Source organism: Chanodichthys erythropterus, chromosome 18 (genome assembly GCF_024489055.1).
Source record: "Chanodichthys erythropterus isolate Z2021 chromosome 18, ASM2448905v1, whole genome shotgun sequence".
Lineage (NCBI taxonomy): Eukaryota > Metazoa > Chordata > Actinopteri > Cypriniformes > Xenocyprididae > Chanodichthys > Chanodichthys erythropterus.
The window spans coordinates 30,176,155-30,193,456 of NC_090238.1; the positions used below are offsets into that span (position 1 = coordinate 30,176,155).

The following is a 17,302-nucleotide window of genomic DNA, read 5'->3' on the forward strand; positions in this document are numbered from 1 at the left end:
CGGTCTAAGCTTGTTTCACAGAGGATTGGGGCACTTTTGCTAGTTCTAAAAGTGTTTTGTGTACTTTTGCGCTGGAAGACCACTAGCTAAACCAGCTGAATACCATCTTGGTCAGTCTGGGAGACCAGCTAACCAGCTTAGGCTGGGTTTTCCAGCACAAACCTTCCCATTTATATAACAGCAGCACTTATTCTTGGAGAGCACTCACACTCTGTCCTGTAACTGTTGTAAAGACCTTGTCGTGTTGATTGGTGCCTGTGTTCTTCCAGGGAAAATCTGTCAGTGTGCGGTTCTCGCTGGTGGCTCCGCTGCGTCCTGCTCAACATTATGCTCTTCCTCTTGCTCTTCTTTCTCACAACCCCTGCTATCATCGTAAACACTATGGACAAGTTCAACGTCACTCGGCCAGTTGAAAGCTTAAGGGTCAGTGACCATCAAAGAAGTTTTATAATCGTACGGCTGTATTACGCCACATTAGAATATAAAATAAAACTGAAAGTGCTTTTTTGTGTTGTTTTCGGAAGTTGAATGTTTTGAATTTGATCTTTTACTGTCTTCTACTGTCTAGAACCCAGTAATTACCCAGTTCTTCCCCACCCTGCTCCTTTGGGCCTTTTCCATTCTCCTGCCCTTCATTGTGTACTATTCATCTTTCTTTGAGTACCACTGGACCAGGTATGATGCCGTTTCCACCGTCTGACTTTAAACTCTTCCAGTCTGTGTATAAATATGGGAAAGCTATGGCAGGGAGGTCTTTTTACTCCAATGTACATAAAACAAAAATTGTACATATAATTAAAATTAAATCATTATCTTATTAACACAATTATTCAATTAATTAAATACTTATTTCAACAGTTAGTTACTAATCCCTGTCGGATGTTAAAACAACTTGAATTTGTTACCAAATGCATTTGGATGATACACTACAATTCCGATTTTTTATTGTTTTTGTAAAAAGAAGTATTTTATACTCACTAAGGCTGCATTTATTTGATCAAAATACAGTACTATTGTAAAATAGTACTACAATTTAAAATAACTGTGATCTATTTCAATATATTTTAAAAGCTGAATTTCTTGCAGCCATTACTTTTAACATTATGTCTTTTCGCTCTATTTAATCAATTTGATAAATGTAATGCATTTTTGCTGAATAAAAATATTCATTTAGCCTATTTAAAAAAAAACTTGTGCACAGTATAGTGTATATTTAAAAAAATATTTTAAATATTAAAATTTAGTCTTGATACTAATTTTTAACATTTTAATGTCCATAATATACAACAAATTCTACCACAATAAAAAAAAAAAAAAAACCTTTAACCCTCTGGTGCTGCTCACATGGCAATCAAAAAAAAAAAAAATTATTACAATGAATTAAATTTACTATGTTTCAGTTAGATAATGTTTTTTTTTTTAATTTATTTATTAATATTTTGTATTTTTAGGGGAGTTTATGGTATTAGATTATATTTATGGAATAGTTATGATCCATTATGATCCATTATGATCCATTACCTGTTAATCACTTTTTGAGCATAGACCTTAAAATTTCCATCTTAAACTGTTGTAATTCTTGAATGCTTTGGTGGGTTAAGTTTGGTCTCTTTTTAAAGAAGACACTTGGCAGTTACTGCTGAAGTGAAAATAGTAAAAAAAAAAAAAAAATAGAAGTTTAAGTTTAATATGAATATGCATACTTTTTTTAAGTTTTATATGAAAAATATATTTTACTCTAAAAATATGAGAAGATCAAAGCCATTAATCTCAACATGTTGTGTTCCAAATTTGAAGATGATATCACAAAAAATAAGCATTCAGTAAGAATTTGTTTGGGCGCAGTACCAAACGTTTCCACTAGATGAAATTTGCTTCCCGTTCATTTCCAATGCTGTCATTTAAACTTTTCGAATCATGTCCATGTTTTTTGTGTGTGTTCACATAGCAAGTGCCAAAACCTTTACCAAGTTTCATACCATTCTGATGAAGTAAAAAAAAAAAAAAAAAAAAAAAAATTCAGTCAAAAATGACCGAACAGCACCAGAGGGTTAAAGGGTTAGTTCACCCAAAAATGAAAATTCTGTCATTAATTACTCACCCACATGACGTTCCACACCCATAAGACCTTCGTTCATCTTTGGAACACAAATTAAGATATTTTCTTTATGCAACAATATCTAGTGATGTGTGATTTCAAAACACTGCTTCATGAAGCTTTGAAGCTTTACAAATCTTTTGTTTCAAATCAGTGGTTCGGAGCACGTATCAAACTACAAAGTATACAAAAAGTATTCTCGTCACTTCATAACATTAAGGTTGAACCACTGTACTCACATGAACTGTTTTAAATACAACTTTAGTCTGGGCATCTGAAAGTGTTAATTATCTTGCTGGCAATGCAGGCCTCACTGAGCCATCAGATTTTTTCAAAAATATCTTAATTTGTGTTCCGAAAATGAACTAAGGTCTTACAGGTGTGGAACAACATGAGGGTGAGTAATTAATGACAGAAATGTTTTATTTTTGGGTGAACTAACCCTTTAAGTAAACTAATATATTATTTTTTACATTAAAGTTAGTGAGAATGGGATTTTCCTTATAATGGTAATGAGAAATGGAGGGAAGGTGTTGCTTGATTCATAACTACAAATATTATACACATGTGAATAATACATTTATGAAGCAACTCAGGCCAAAATTCTTGCCTCCCGTGAAATTTCTTCCCTCCTGATACTGTCCCAACGTTCCTCACATTATATTAAAGGTATAGTTCACCCAAAAATGAAAATTCTGTCATCATTTACTCACGCTCATGCAGTTCCAAACCTGGATGACTTTCTTTCTTCTGCAGAAGATATTTTGAAGAATGTTGGTTTTATGTTCCACAGTAGAATGCAGTTTATATAGGTTTGGAACTTCATGGTTTACAGGTACAACTACAGGTTTGGTGAACTATCCCTTTAATCAACATATATACACCACAATCATACACATACTTAATACATTCATACACACATATGATGGTTACAAAAATATGGTGTTGTCCCAATAACCAGGATAAGTTTGTATTTGCTACGCAGCTTAAATCTATTGCATAAACATGTTCATATCAGCACACAAACATATTGCATAACTGCAGAACAACCCCCAACCCAGTCTCAGTCTCCCACCCACCCATGCACAACACGTTTACATGGTGTCCCTCTCTCTTGCACTCTCTGCTTGCCTCTCCAGGCTTGTTGTCATAGTGATCACAACAAGGGAATAATCATATGCAGACTGGCGGCGTCTTTCACAGAGTCACATTATAGTTCATGTGGATCAAACACTCTGTATTGTGCAACTGCGGTACCTGCAGAAAACAGTTGTGGACTTGTATTTACAGTGGAAACAATTTAATGATTAATATACACTCAACATAAAAGTCAACATGAAATCAGAATTGAGTATTTAGATAATACATTTAAATTTTTACTCTGAAATACTTCACATTAGGGAAGGATTGGGCTGCCAGCATGGTTTTATGTGGACTTTACCCACAAAACATGTCAAATAGACAAACTGGTGTGAAAATGCATGCAATGGTCTTCTCACATTTATCTTATTGTGCGATTGTTTGGAGTCAGGTTCCTCAACTGACTATCAAACCTTTTAGATCTCTATATAAACAAACACTAAAAATTTTGGACAAGAAATCAAATAGATCATTGTAATGTTTTACAAAAATATAGTTTACTTAGTTTTGAAAATTTTATAAATTTGTCTCTTATTAAAATGGTGTTTAAATGTGTACATAATCTTGCTCCAGAAATTATATGCCAATTAATATCAAAACAGAGTAGTAAGGGGATCACTACAAGAGGTGCAACTAATCAAAATTGCACAATACCAAAAAGGAAAACAAAATTTGCACAATTCACATTTTCAGTTCAAGGTGTACTGCTCTGGAATAGCCTGCCAGTTGAACTGAAAATGCAAACAGAGTTAAACATTTTTCAAAGAAATTTAAAAAAGTGGTTCAAACAACAGCAGGTTTGTGAACACTGATGGTCATGCACAGTCTCAGCTTTTTTATTATTGTTATATTTTTTATCTTTTGTTTAGTTTTTTTGTGTGATTTTTGTTTAACTGTTGTTAAAAAAAAAGCCTAACCAGGGACTGGGGCTGCAAATTAGCCTTTGGCTAGAAGCCTGTATGTGGAGCATCGGCTGCTTGAAATTGTAGCAATGTTATACTGCATTGTCCCTGTTAAATAAACTAATAAAATAAAATAAAAAATAGAAAATAATGGAATAGTAGAAGCATGTAATAATATGGTAGTCTGTTTATTTATTATTATTTAAAAGATTAGTTCACTTCTGAATTAAAATTTCCTGATAATTTACTCACCCCCATGTCACCGAAGATGTTCATGTCTGTCTTTCTTCAGTCGAAAAGAAATTAAGGTTTCTGAGGAAAACATCCCAGGATTTTTCTCCATATAGTGGACTTCACTGGGGTACAATGGTGGTTCAGTGCAGCTTCAAAGGGCTCTACACGATCCCAGACAAGGAATAAGGGTCTTATCTAGTGAAACGATTGTTCATTTTCTAAAAAAATAAAAATGTATACACTTTTTAACCACAAATGCTCTGCGATGTGCCACGCATTACGTAATCACGTTGAAAGGGTCACGCGTGATGTGTTTACAAAGCGAATGTGCAAAGACTAAGTCGGCCTTTACAAAAAAAAAAATAGTAAAAGAATGATGTCGGACGATTTTGAAGTTGGAGGAGAAAATGAAATGGAGTTTTTCGCCCTATCGCGGTACTTCCGCCCTACTTGACCTTTCCTACGAGATTACGTAATGCATGGCGGATCGCAGAGCAGTGCAAAATGACCATTTGTGGTTAAAAAGTATATACATTTCTATTTTTTTTTTTTTTTTTTAGAAAACTACAGAACGTTTCGCTAGATAAGACCCTTATTCCTCGTCTGGTATCGTTTAATTTGGACCTTCAACCCATTGTACACCTCTGAAGTCCACTATAAGGAGAAAAATCCTGGAATGTTTTCCTCAAAAACCTTAATTTGATTTCGACTGAAGAAAAAAAGACATGAACATCTTGGATGACATGGGGGTGAGTAAATTATCAGGAAATTTTAATTCAGAAGTGAACAAGTCGACATGAAACAGAAGCTGCGATAGTCTTTTCTTCACTGTTGTGACGTATATCCGTGTGAAACTGCTTCTCGAACAAGAAAACATGTAGGGCGGGACTTGATTTTGTCCATGGATTGTTGTGGTTTGCTATCGGTCGATCTCATGTGAGTAACAGGTTGCCCCGTCCTCACGTCAGCAAACACGTCATCAGAGAAGAGATGATGCTGATAATTTAGAATATAGCAATATTCCATAAAAAATATAACAATTGTCTATTTTAATATCATGGTGACTTTAATCTATTTATTCTAATTGTTTGGTTCAGTTGTAATCATTTGAATCTTCTTGTGTCTTGTGTAATGTGTCTCTCTCAGGTCCGGTGAGAATCAGGTCACTATGCACAAATGCTTTTTACTGCTTGTCTTCATGGTAATCATTCTACCGTCACTTGGTCTTTCCAGGTAAACATCCTACAAAAATTATATGTAAAATAACACGTAAATAAAAGCTTTTCAAGGTTGGCCTGTCATTTTGTCTCAGAATAAGCATTTCCTTTACAAAAAACATGTTTGCATAAGTAGGACATACTTATTTATCATTGTCTTTGACCCACATACATATATAGTACTGTATGTAAAGAATTTTAATAAGGCTACTTTCCTTTTTACAATCCCCACAGTTACGCCACCTAAACATGTTGTGATCCCCACAAAATATCAAAATGACTTTAAACTCAGAAATTTTAAATGTTTATAAAAGAAGAATATTTTTTTATTAACCTCATTTTTAAATTGTTTAATTTATAGCATGTTTTAACTCACAACGTAAAACAATAGATATAGGCTCTAGACACTTTGTGGTTGCCAAACATTAGTGGATCATATTCATAGTTAATGTGATAAACTACACGCATTACTCTACTAGGACACCTTAAGGGTAAACTGACATCATACATCCACTAAAAATCACCTTTAGACCAGTTGGTTAAAGGCTGAGACTTTGACACTCATATAGTTTAAAGTGTCCAAATAATGTTCAGTATTAAATATTCTATATTCTCTTGTCTGCTCTCCAGTTTGGATTTGTTCTTCAGGTGGCTTTTTGACATCCACTTCCTGGATGAAACAGATATAAAGTTTCAGTAAGTTCTTTCTGTTCCCTAAATCTACAGCTGTTGGTTAATTTATTTAGAACATGCATAATTTGTTGAGACCCAATTTGTTTTATCCCCTCAGGTGTGTGTTTTTGCCTGATAATGGAGCTTTTTTTGTGAACTACGTGATCACGTCGAGTCTGATCGGAACAGCCATGGAGCTTCTGCGTATTCCTGCTCTACTGGTGTACTCTCTTCGCCTTTGCTTCGCCAAATCTAAAGCTGAGCGCATCCATGTTAAAAGAGTGAGTCAATCTGTATAGTGAGTTAGAAATTCTCAACAAGGGCGCATTTATTTAGTGCAAAATACAGTAAAAACAATTATTGTCACATGCTGGCTTGACTTGATAATCCAGACAAAGATGTTTGACGCAGATGAACAATGATATAACATTTAATAAACACCAGGAACCATACAAAAATACATTCCAGCACAAACCGTTAAAGAGATAGTTCACCCAAAAATGAAAATTTGATGTTTATCTGCTTACCCCCAGTGCATCCAAGATGTAGGTGACTTTGTTTCTTCAGTAGAACATAAATGATGATTTTTAACTCCAACTGTTGCAGTCTGTCAGTCGTATAATGCATGTCAATGGAAACAAAATCTATAAAAGTAAAAAAAAACATGCACAGACAAATCCAAATTAAATCCTGCAGCTCGTGACGACACATTGATGTCCTAAGACACGAAAAGATCGGTTTGTGTGAGAAACCGAACAGTATTTATATAATTTTTTGCCTTGTGCATGGCATCGAGTGCGTGAGGTATGTACGCGCTCTGGCGTAGTTTAAAGGATTAGTCCACTTCAAAGGGCTTTAAACAATACCAGTTGAGGATTAAGGGTCTTATCTAGTGAAACGATGCTTCTGCTTTCCATATTCTTCAAAAAGCTTATGCTGTATGTCCTACGCCTTCCCTATTCAACTTACAGAACGAACGCGGCGCCAGTTGCGTTTTTTTCCATAAGTAAAATAGGGAAGGGTAGGGAAGGAGTTGGACATAGTGGTGTATTAGAGGTAAAAAAATGATATAAATACTGTTCGGTTTCTCGCACAGACCAATCATTTCATGTCTTAGGACATCAATGTGTCATCACGAGCCGCAGGGTTTAATTTGAATTTGTCTCTGCAACAGTTGGAGTTAAAAATCATCATTTGTGTTCTACTGAAGAAACAAAGTCACCTACATCTTGGATGCCCTGGGGGTAAGCAGATAAACATCAAATTTTCATTTTTGGGTGAACTATCCCTTTCACACAAGACAAGGAATAGACGAAGACATGGGGCCCTATTTTAATGATATAAACGCAAAGTGTAAAGCGCACGGTGCAGGTGCACTCAGGGTGTGTCCAAATCCACTTTTGCTATTTTAACGACGGAAATATGGTCCGTGCGCCGGGGCGCATTTTTGAAATGGTTTGTCCCTATTCTCTTAATGAGTAATGGGCGTAACGTTCAATAAACCAATCAGAGTGTCATCTCCCATTCCCTTTAAGAGCGAGATGCGCTCGCGCCATGGCGGATTGCTATTTACATGGCGGAATTTGTTGGCGGAAAAGCTGAACGCTTTTCAAGCAAAGACCCCGATCTGCTCGTGCGCGAAGTTAAATTGCAAATGCAGGCTTTCAAATAGCTCCGCGCAATGAGTCAGTTAATATATATGTGTGTGTATTGGCACGATTGTTCAATTAATTAGCCAATTTCGTTCATCATTATAAGTAGTAATAGGCTGAATTAAAAAAAGGTAGCCTAATTCTAATACACGCAATAACTATTCATCATTACATTTTTATATTTATGTAGCCTACACAATAATATTCTTTTACACTGTAATCCTTTTGTTTTTAATATTCGGCATGTTAGTGTGATGCGCATCCCTGTGTGTAATAAGCAAAGTCAACGCGCACTGTTGTTTCTACCAACGCGCTCTAACAAAAAAATATTTCGCCATAGACCAACTCAAACCTGGTCTAAAGTCTAAAGTCAATGGCGTAGTCTATTTTCAGCTCCTTAAAATAGCAATGCGCCGGCAATGCGCCTGAACACACCTCTTTTTTTAGACCATCACGCCCATGGGTGCACTAACTGGCGCAAATGCATTTACTAATTTAAGGACGTGGCACTGAACAGGAAAACGCGAACGGCGCCGGACGCAAACTAGCAAACACACTTGCGCTGCGCCTTGCGTCGCATTGCGCCGGGTGTATTATAGGGCCCTGAGGGTTTAAATACACAAGATGATGAGTAACAGGTGAGACACTAATCAATGAAACAATAAATAACTATTGCAACTAAGGAAACATGAACTAAATACACAGGAACTGAACACAGGCAAAACAAGACAAAAGAACATCAAAATAAAAGTCCAGGAACACAATCTTGACATTAATATAATGAAAAACTATTACAATTGTAAAAAAAAAAAAAAAAAGTTTTCTATTATAGTATATTTTCAAATATAGTTTATTCCTGTGTGGGCAAAGCTAAATTTTCAGCAGCCATTACTTCAGTGTTTAGTGTTACATGATCCTTTCAAAATCATGCTAATATGCTGATTATCAATTTAATAGGTTTATTATCAATGTTGAAAACTGTTGTGGAAATCGTGATGCATTTTTTCAGTACTCTTTAATGAATAGAAAGTTCAAAAGAACAGCATTTATTTTAAATTTTTTTTGTATCAATGTAAAAGTCTTGATTGTCACTTTTTTTATCAATTTAATGCATCCTTGTTGAATAAAAGTATTTATTTCTTTTTAAAAAAATGTGAATGATAGAGTGTTTAATATACATAAACATACATTTATATAATTAAACTTATACTCATAGGGCGCCGATGGCCTCATGGGCAGCGCACCGACATGTAGCGCCAGTGCGCTTCGGGCGACCCGAGTTCGAGTCCCGGCTCGTGGTCCTTTCCCGATCCCGTCCCCCTCTCTCTCCCACTTCGCTTCCTGTCTAATCACTGTCCTATCATAATAAAGGCAAAAACGCCAAAAATAAATGTTTTTTAAAAATTTAAAAAAATAAATAAATTCTAGAGTTCCTAATGGGAAAGTTCTCTTATAAAAAACTCATTTATTCACATTCATGTAATTCCAAACACATTCACTGTTATTTTTACTGTGCACTAAAGGAGAATCTAAAGAATCTTTACACAACTCTTTTCCATACAACAGCTGTTCTTAGTGATTGTTAATCACCAAAACGTATACATTAAATGGCATTAAATACACTAACAACCTATTTCTCCATTCTCACCCTCAGAGTCAGGCCTACGAGTTTCAATTCGGTCTTGAGTATGCCTGGACCATGTGCATATTTTCAGTCAGTATGACCTACAGCATCACCTGCCCCATCATTGTACCTTTTGGTGAGTCTGCATAATTTTAGGGTTGTATTTTTCAACAGACAGACTTTTCTTTTAGTACTTCTTGTCCTCCTCCCTAATTTCACTTTCCTCCCAATTTGCACTCGAATCCATTTGTCTATCATCTCCACTGCACCATTTGAGTCATATTTTTCTCTTTCTCTCATTTTCTCTGTTCCTTTTTACCCACGGCTTTTTCTTTCTGTCACTCTTCATTTCTACCTCTGTGCATGTTCTAATACCTCGTTCCCGTCCTCAGTCAGTGTGTGGGCGTCTGAGCCGTATCTCCAACAGCATCTCAGTATCGCGGTGTGACATGGCCGCTAGGTGCGAACCCGCTGTAGTCTTCCAGACGCTCCGACCCGTCTAGCCGAGATCCAGACGCCCACTCCACGCCTGTTCTGCCACCAATACATACTATGACTGTTTATTTACTATAGGCTGACATCCATCATCATGATTTTTCACTTAGTTCTGAATTCATTTGGCAACTTGCACTCACATGTGGTCTATGTAAACAGGTAAATATACAAATATTTTGTGCAGTAGCATAAAAGGACGTAAAAACTTCATACAAGATGACTTTACCTACAAAGCATTGCTGCTGAATCATCTAAAAAGCACTTTTAAAAATTACACTGTAATTTAGAAAGATTATTTGATAACTCCAGCTCTGTTCATTTTGCAGGGTTGCTTTACCTTGTGCTGAAGCACATGGTAGATCGGTATAATATCTACTACGCCTATATACCTACAAAGCTCAGCCAGCGGATCCATTCGGCCGCCATCAGTCAAGTGGTGTTGGCGCCCATTCTCTGCATGTTCTGGTTGCTGTTCTTCTCTGTGCTCAGACTGGGTAGGTTCACACAGAAACTTCATGTTAAATTGTGCCCCTCAAATTTTTGGAAGTGGATTTTGAATCCAACTTTATGAAAACGTTACTTCCAAATGTTCCAAGCTATTTCCTTATTTCTGAATCTTCCACTTAGAGGGACCAGATACAGATCTAATCCCCAAGACTCAGACCAAGAACCAGACTGTCTATTGTAATAAACTGAAATGGAGTAAATGTGGAATTTATGCTTTGACGGTAGCTAATTAGAGCCATGACAATCCTTGCAAATACTTTGTAATGGATAAAATACTTTGCTGACCTTTGCCTGAGGTAAATTCAGTTTTTTGGAAATTGCAGTCAAGACTGTGGTCTTGTCTAAAGATATAATAAATTACATTTCTAGAACCAGACCCAAACCAAGAGACTAGTAATGAGACCCAGACCCAGACCAAGGCCATGTTTATGTGGTTTTGAGAGATCTTAAGACCAAAACCACAAAATCATGTCTCCAACTCTGTTCCACATTAAAGCATTACCTCATGTTTTATCTCTTGTGCAGGTCCAGTGCAGCCCATCACTCTGTTCACCTTCATAACTCTCCTGTGCTGTATTGTCTTCTCCTGCTTTGGCTTTTGTCTGAAAAAACTACAACCTGACAGATCAACAAGCTATCAGGTCAGCCATGTTAACTTTGATCTTGATGTTTTGTAGAAACATGGTGCATATGCTGGTAAAATTGTAATGTTCATAAGTTAATGAGTGAAAGTCAAGGTTATATATTTTTTTTACTTTTGATATTAAGGTGAAATATGACCCTGGCATTTTTTACGACATGAGTGGAAATGAATGAGGTCAAAACTGCCAACAAAATTAATAAAAATTGCCCCCAAAATTCAAGATACGGAGGCAAAAAAAATGCCCCTGTATGAGTCTGCGTCCCAAATGACGCACTATACACTATGCACTTGTACACTATGTACTTATGCATTATGTACTCATCCATGTAGTGTATGGATTTTATAAGGTTATTTTGTCATTCAACATCGGAGTCTGAATGCCCTCCCTCTCCAAAATGTAATTATAGCTGCGACAGTTAAATGCATGAAGTGTCCAACATTCCACACTTAGTTTTTTTCATTAATTTAGTGAATCATCCGGGTATTTAAAGTGCACTTTTTCTTTTTGGAATTTTCTGTGTGAACACACTACTTGCACTATTTATACTTAAAAATGTCATAGAATAGTGCATAAGTACACGAATTGGGGCACACGTCTTGTTTTTTGATATTTATATCCTATGATATAGTTCTCACAATTGGGTTGAAAATAAAGATGAATAAAGGATCGAAACGCAGCAGTTTTATGTTTACCAATGAACTCAGGAGCTGAAGACAAGAGCAGAATCAGCCAAACATAACTCAACAAGAACTGACAAAGAACTGGAGAGCTTAACTAGACAGACCAAACTAATCAACTAAATGAATAACAGGTTAATTAGGCTAACTGGCACACATGAAGAAACTAGTTCATCATACACAAGCATGGAACAGAACCAGAACAGAGCCAAACCAAAACATAACCGTTGTGTCTCCGAGCAACACACAGTAGTGTTTCTTTACTGAATGAATCTCCATTTTTAAACAAATCGATTGACTGAATGATTCAATGACTCATTCATAAAGACGCCACATACTTAATTCCTAAATGACCATTTAATACATTTAGAAAACTTCTCTTTTGCTCCTGAAAAGCAAATTTAATGGGGCAAATATCACCCAAGGTCATGGGTTTGAGTCCCATGGAGTGCATGAACTAAAAATTATAAAAATGTATACCTTTAATACCATCCATGTCTCATCCATGTCTGCTCACTAATGTGTGAATTGTATGATCCCAAATGAACATACACTATATGGACGAAAGCATTGGGACACACCTCTTAATTATTGAATTCAGGTGTTCCAATTGCCTCAGATGTATGTAATCAAGTACCTAGCCATGCAGTCTGCATTTACGAACATTTGTAGAAAAAAAGGGGTTGTTCTGAAGAGCTCAGTGAATTCAAGTGTGGTACTGTGATCGGATGCCACCTTTGCAATTCAGTTCCAAGTCAGCAGTGGGCAGCCATTTTGTTGTGGTGCCCGGGCAGCGATTGGGGGTTAGGTGCCTTGCTCAAGGGCATCTCAGTCATTTCATTGCCAGTATTGAGAATTGACCCCACAACCTTCAGGTTACCAGTCTGACTCTCTAACTATTAGGCCACGACTGCTCCATGCCGCATAAAGACATAGTTGGATGAGTTTGGTGTGGAAGAACTTGACTGGCTCACACAGAGCCCTGACCTCAACCCCATCAAACACTTTTGGGATAAACTGGAACGGAAATTATGAGCCATTGCCTTCTCATCAGTGCCTGACACCACAAATGCTCTACTGGATGAATGGGCAAAAATTCCCACAGAAGCACTACAAAATATTGTGGAAAGCCTTATCAGAAGAGTTGTTATAGTTGCAAAAAGGGGATCAACTCCATATTAATGTCTATGTATTTAGAATGATGTTCTTGCATTCCCTGTTGGTGTAATGGCTGGGCATCCCAATGCTTTTGTCTATATAGTGTATATTGACAGTTATGTTTGTAAAACAGTAAAGTGTATGATTGTGACCTTTACAACACCTTGTCAACAGAAGATGAGCTTTGAGAAAAAGCTCTTAAAGATGTTTTTAGGAGAACAATGTCTTCAGGCAGTAAAAAGTGATTGATATTCTGCTTTGTTTCAGATGTCCGATCAGACGACAGAAGGAGGCTTCAGTGATGCAGAGCGAAACGCTGTTTCTACCACAACCACAGCTAATGTACCTGCTTATCCCGTCACAGCTCATTTAATTCATCACACTCTCATTTCAAGTCCCTCTCACGAAATTAATTTCTCTCGCTCCTCTCATCTCCTCTAAGGCTTCCACTCACAGTGTCAAAGGCACTTCACTTGTAGCATGTTGCATAAACAAAAAAAAAATGACACTCTTGCTTTCCACCTACTCACCTCTCATTCTTTCCCTTCTCAGCTTTTTATAGCCTCCGTCCTGCTGGAGCCAGAGCTGGGACTGACTCCCATGCCTTCTCCGGCCCACCAGAGCTACGGCACCATGGGGAACAGCCAGAGTTCAGCGCGTGACGCTGAAGGAGTGGAGGAGAAGGATCTGGAAGAAACTTTGGAGACTGAACTCAAGGATGAGCCAGAAGCCAGTTGCCCGAGCCCTCTCATGGACAGTCCTGTGGGTTTCCAGTGACCAACTTGCCCATCATCCCCTCTCCCTAACTAACGCTCAAGCCCCATGCCTCATCTTAGCTAGTGGCTGATAAAGAGGCACTATGCTGCAATTTTTTTTTCCTCTAGAACCTCCATTTACGAGTAAAAGACAACAAATTGCATCCATCCAAGCAAACTGCTTCAAAAGCTTGTTGGGAATTCACTGACATGGCGGTTTTAGTTCTGAGGACTTTGATGAGCTTTCAAAGAAATATCTGAAGTGGATAAAAGCAAAGATCTGTCAAAGAAAGAGACCAGTCCACTTCTCTTGCTTGGACTATGCTTTCTACTATCTTCTATATTTTTCTTTTCTCTCTAATGATGTTAATGGGTATCTGACGGTTTGGTTGACTGAAGCTTGGAACATTGTATTTTGACAGATTTTTTGATGTACTTTTTTATGCATAGCCACATCATACAGCTCCAAAGAGTTGAGGCAAAGCTCCAGACATGCAAGTCTGATTTGCTTATAACTCCCTTTGCTGTTGTTGCAGTTTGTGCTTATTATTGTTATTTTTATTCAGTAATTGTATTTTAGCAATGGTACGTAATTGTGCAACATTATGCTGAGAGGCTGTTTTCATGTGTTTACTATTAGTAGATTATTATTACTGTTATTAACACCCTCAACCTTTTTTGCCGTCAATTGCTCCCAGTTACTGTTTGTTTTTCAGTGACAATAGCAGTTGTGTTGTACATACACAGTAGTGCAGTCAATTGGCACTACAGTAGATTTCAAAGTCAATGAGGTACTCATTGCATAATTTATTTATTTTTTTCCTCTGAAATTCAATCAGTCATTTGGTCTAGGGAGGATATGTGAGAGGACATTCAAAAATGAAGCTTTTCACTGACTAATATACAGTCTAAATCCACTTAATAAACTGAAAAAATGTGCAAAAACAATCAGATTGTAGGAAAACAAAAAAAAAGAAGAGCTGTTAAAGGAATTATTGAAAAGACTTAGGCCCTAGTGCACTAGTGCATTTTCATTTTAAAATGCATATGTTTTGCTACGGTTATGCTGGCTTTTTCGAAAGTCAAAAACATAAGCTTTCGAAACTCGAAAACTGACACTTTTGAAACGCTGCAGACCCCATTTTAGTTTGAAAACGCCGGTATTGAGTTTCAAAAACAGTTTTTTGAAACAATGGCGGCCACCCACGTTCGCTCTGCATATGCTTGACGATCGTGTAAACAATAACATAGAGACTGAACTGCAATCTTTTCTAGCTTTGTTGTTATTTTTAGCTGTCTTTTTGCAGTTAAACTCTGAATTTTTTTTAATACTGCAGCTACCTACATGCACAAGAGGCACTATTTACATTTGTATGCGCATGCCCAGTGTTCATGAACGGTCATGTGACATGCTTTTTCATTCTGAAACGCTGTGGAAACGCCAGTCTAGACGACAATCGTTTTCATTTTGAAACGGCATTTTAAAATGAAAACGCACTAGTGTGGGGCCTTAAGCTCTCTTATCAGCATAATTTTAACTCCCAATTTCTACAATGCACTTATAATGAAAGTCTATAGAGCATTATAGAGGGTTTAAGCTCTGTAAAAATCACTCATATTACAGCTCCAGACAAAATAAAATGATAAAAGAGCACTGGCTCCTAAAATAAAACATTGTCTTTTTTGACTGACAACTTAGATTGTTTAGTCTTTGAGTTCATAGCTTCATACTTACCCTTTTAATATTGTCACTAATGCAGTGAGGAAGATGGTATACAGACTATAATGATTAATTCCAATTAAGCATACTTAAAAATAACTCGCAGTTCAGTAAGGGAGTCTGTTGTGAACTTGGTAGCGGCTTTGAACAATTTCCGGACTGAGTCTGACTCGAACAGTGAAATTGCAAGCTAGTTCGTGGCTTTCTCATGATTGTTCTAACCAAAATAACCGGTTCACAAGAGTCGATCAGACGCCACGCTCTGTGTTGTGTCACGTGTAACATTGGCGTGCGTTCCAACGAAGCCGCATTTGAGCAGGAAAAAGCATCAACGTCTTTATTTTAAATTATCGTTGCGCATTTTATTCATAGTCTGGAGCTTTGTATATTAGTACAAAATTGTGTTATTTGAGCTGTAACTTTGTTTACATGGTCAATACATTTGAATATTTTTAGACCTATCTAAATTTGCGCAAACAAGGTACTTAAGCTATTTTGTCACAGTAGTTTCATGATAACATATAGGCCTATTTACATTTTGTGGCTATACATTCGAAACTGTATTCCAACATTTATTCTGGTGCATTGCTTACCACAGTCTTTTATTGTAAGTGCATTGCTGTAAACAAATTTTTGGTTGTTTTTAAAAGCTGATGGATGAATTAAAGTTATAATTATCGATGGAGCTTAACTTGTATTAAAATCAGAACATTCTTTTAACGATCATCAAATCCATTAAATATTTTCAGGGTAAAATCATTTAAAGGAAGTGTAATGATCACAAACTGAAAATGGTATATTGGATGATCCTGATACATAAATCTCCAACTGCATGTTGTTCTATTCTGTCACATGCTCAAACCAGCCTGCAGCTCTCTTTAGATCCGTCAAGTGTTGCTCTGGCTTCTGTAACACTTTAATTTTCTTAGTAAATTTTGTATTCTTGGTCTTTGCTGCTAGTGGTTCTAGGACTGGAAGGGAAGGGGTGGGTGGAGGGTTTTCTTGCCAAGCTAAATGTAAATGAGTTGTGATTTGTACCGTGCTCTCTTGCTGTGCCTTGAAGAAACAGACCTTACGAAGAAAATTGAAAAAACAATGTTATGTCTGACAATCCAGCATGACCTGCAATATGCTGCATGGACTAAAGAGCAAGATAAGACAAAGAAGCTAAATTCTAAAGCGCGTTCCACCAATGAATCAATCGTGAGAGATTCCTAACATGTTTAAAACCGACTTAGCCATGAAACATACTCTTTGCAAGTATGCAAATGATTCTTGCTAAGTAAGTTGATTTAGATTTCTGAAATGTGTCAGACCACTACTGATAACAACACTAAAATCCATTCCATACTTAGCGTTCGAAATACCTCTATAATGGACAGATATTGTAAAACATTTTTTGTTGCAAAAATGTTGCCTTCATGCCCATTACTTTGCGCAGCAGTTTGAAGAGAATCTTAATGAGCAAGTTAAATTTAGTAATGCGCTGACCAAATATTTGCATCTGCGTACTTGTGTAAAAGTGTGTTTCTGGCCATACTGTTTATCAGTAACTCAATACAATTGCATCCCAGTCGCATCTAATTAATACCAATTTTCATTGGTATCGTCATTCACAGTATCTATAAAAACAGGTAATATGCAAACACTCTTACATCAATGTCTTCAATACCTAGATACCTGACAAACTCTTCTGAGATACTTTTTTAATTTTCCTTTTGTTCTGTTTGTATTCGCAAGCTGTTGACGTGTACTACTGTGTTTTCGTTCTTCAGTGTTGGGGGCCGTTTACACGACATTTACACGA

General features: G+C 36.8%; 1 protein-coding gene across 1 annotated transcript in view; it reads left to right on the forward strand.

The window, feature by feature from the left end:
- tmem63c (transmembrane protein 63C) overlaps nt 1–14,437 on the forward strand; it is a 35,246-nt gene extending 20,809 nt beyond the window's left edge. The window contains exons 13-22 of the mRNA XM_067367698.1: nt 270–423; nt 569–675; nt 5,521–5,607; nt 6,222–6,287; nt 6,382–6,544; nt 9,570–9,675; nt 10,361–10,528; nt 11,067–11,182; nt 13,288–13,362; nt 13,573–14,437. Of these exons, the coding sequence (XP_067223799.1) occupies nt 270–423; nt 569–675; nt 5,521–5,607; nt 6,222–6,287; nt 6,382–6,544; nt 9,570–9,675; nt 10,361–10,528; nt 11,067–11,182; nt 13,288–13,362; nt 13,573–13,797 (1,267 nt within the window). The 3' untranslated portion in view covers nt 13,798–14,437. The remainder of the gene's footprint in view (nt 1–269; nt 424–568; nt 676–5,520; nt 5,608–6,221; nt 6,288–6,381; nt 6,545–9,569; nt 9,676–10,360; nt 10,529–11,066; nt 11,183–13,287; nt 13,363–13,572) is intronic.
- The last annotated feature ends 2,865 nt before the right edge of the window (nt 14,438–17,302 follow it).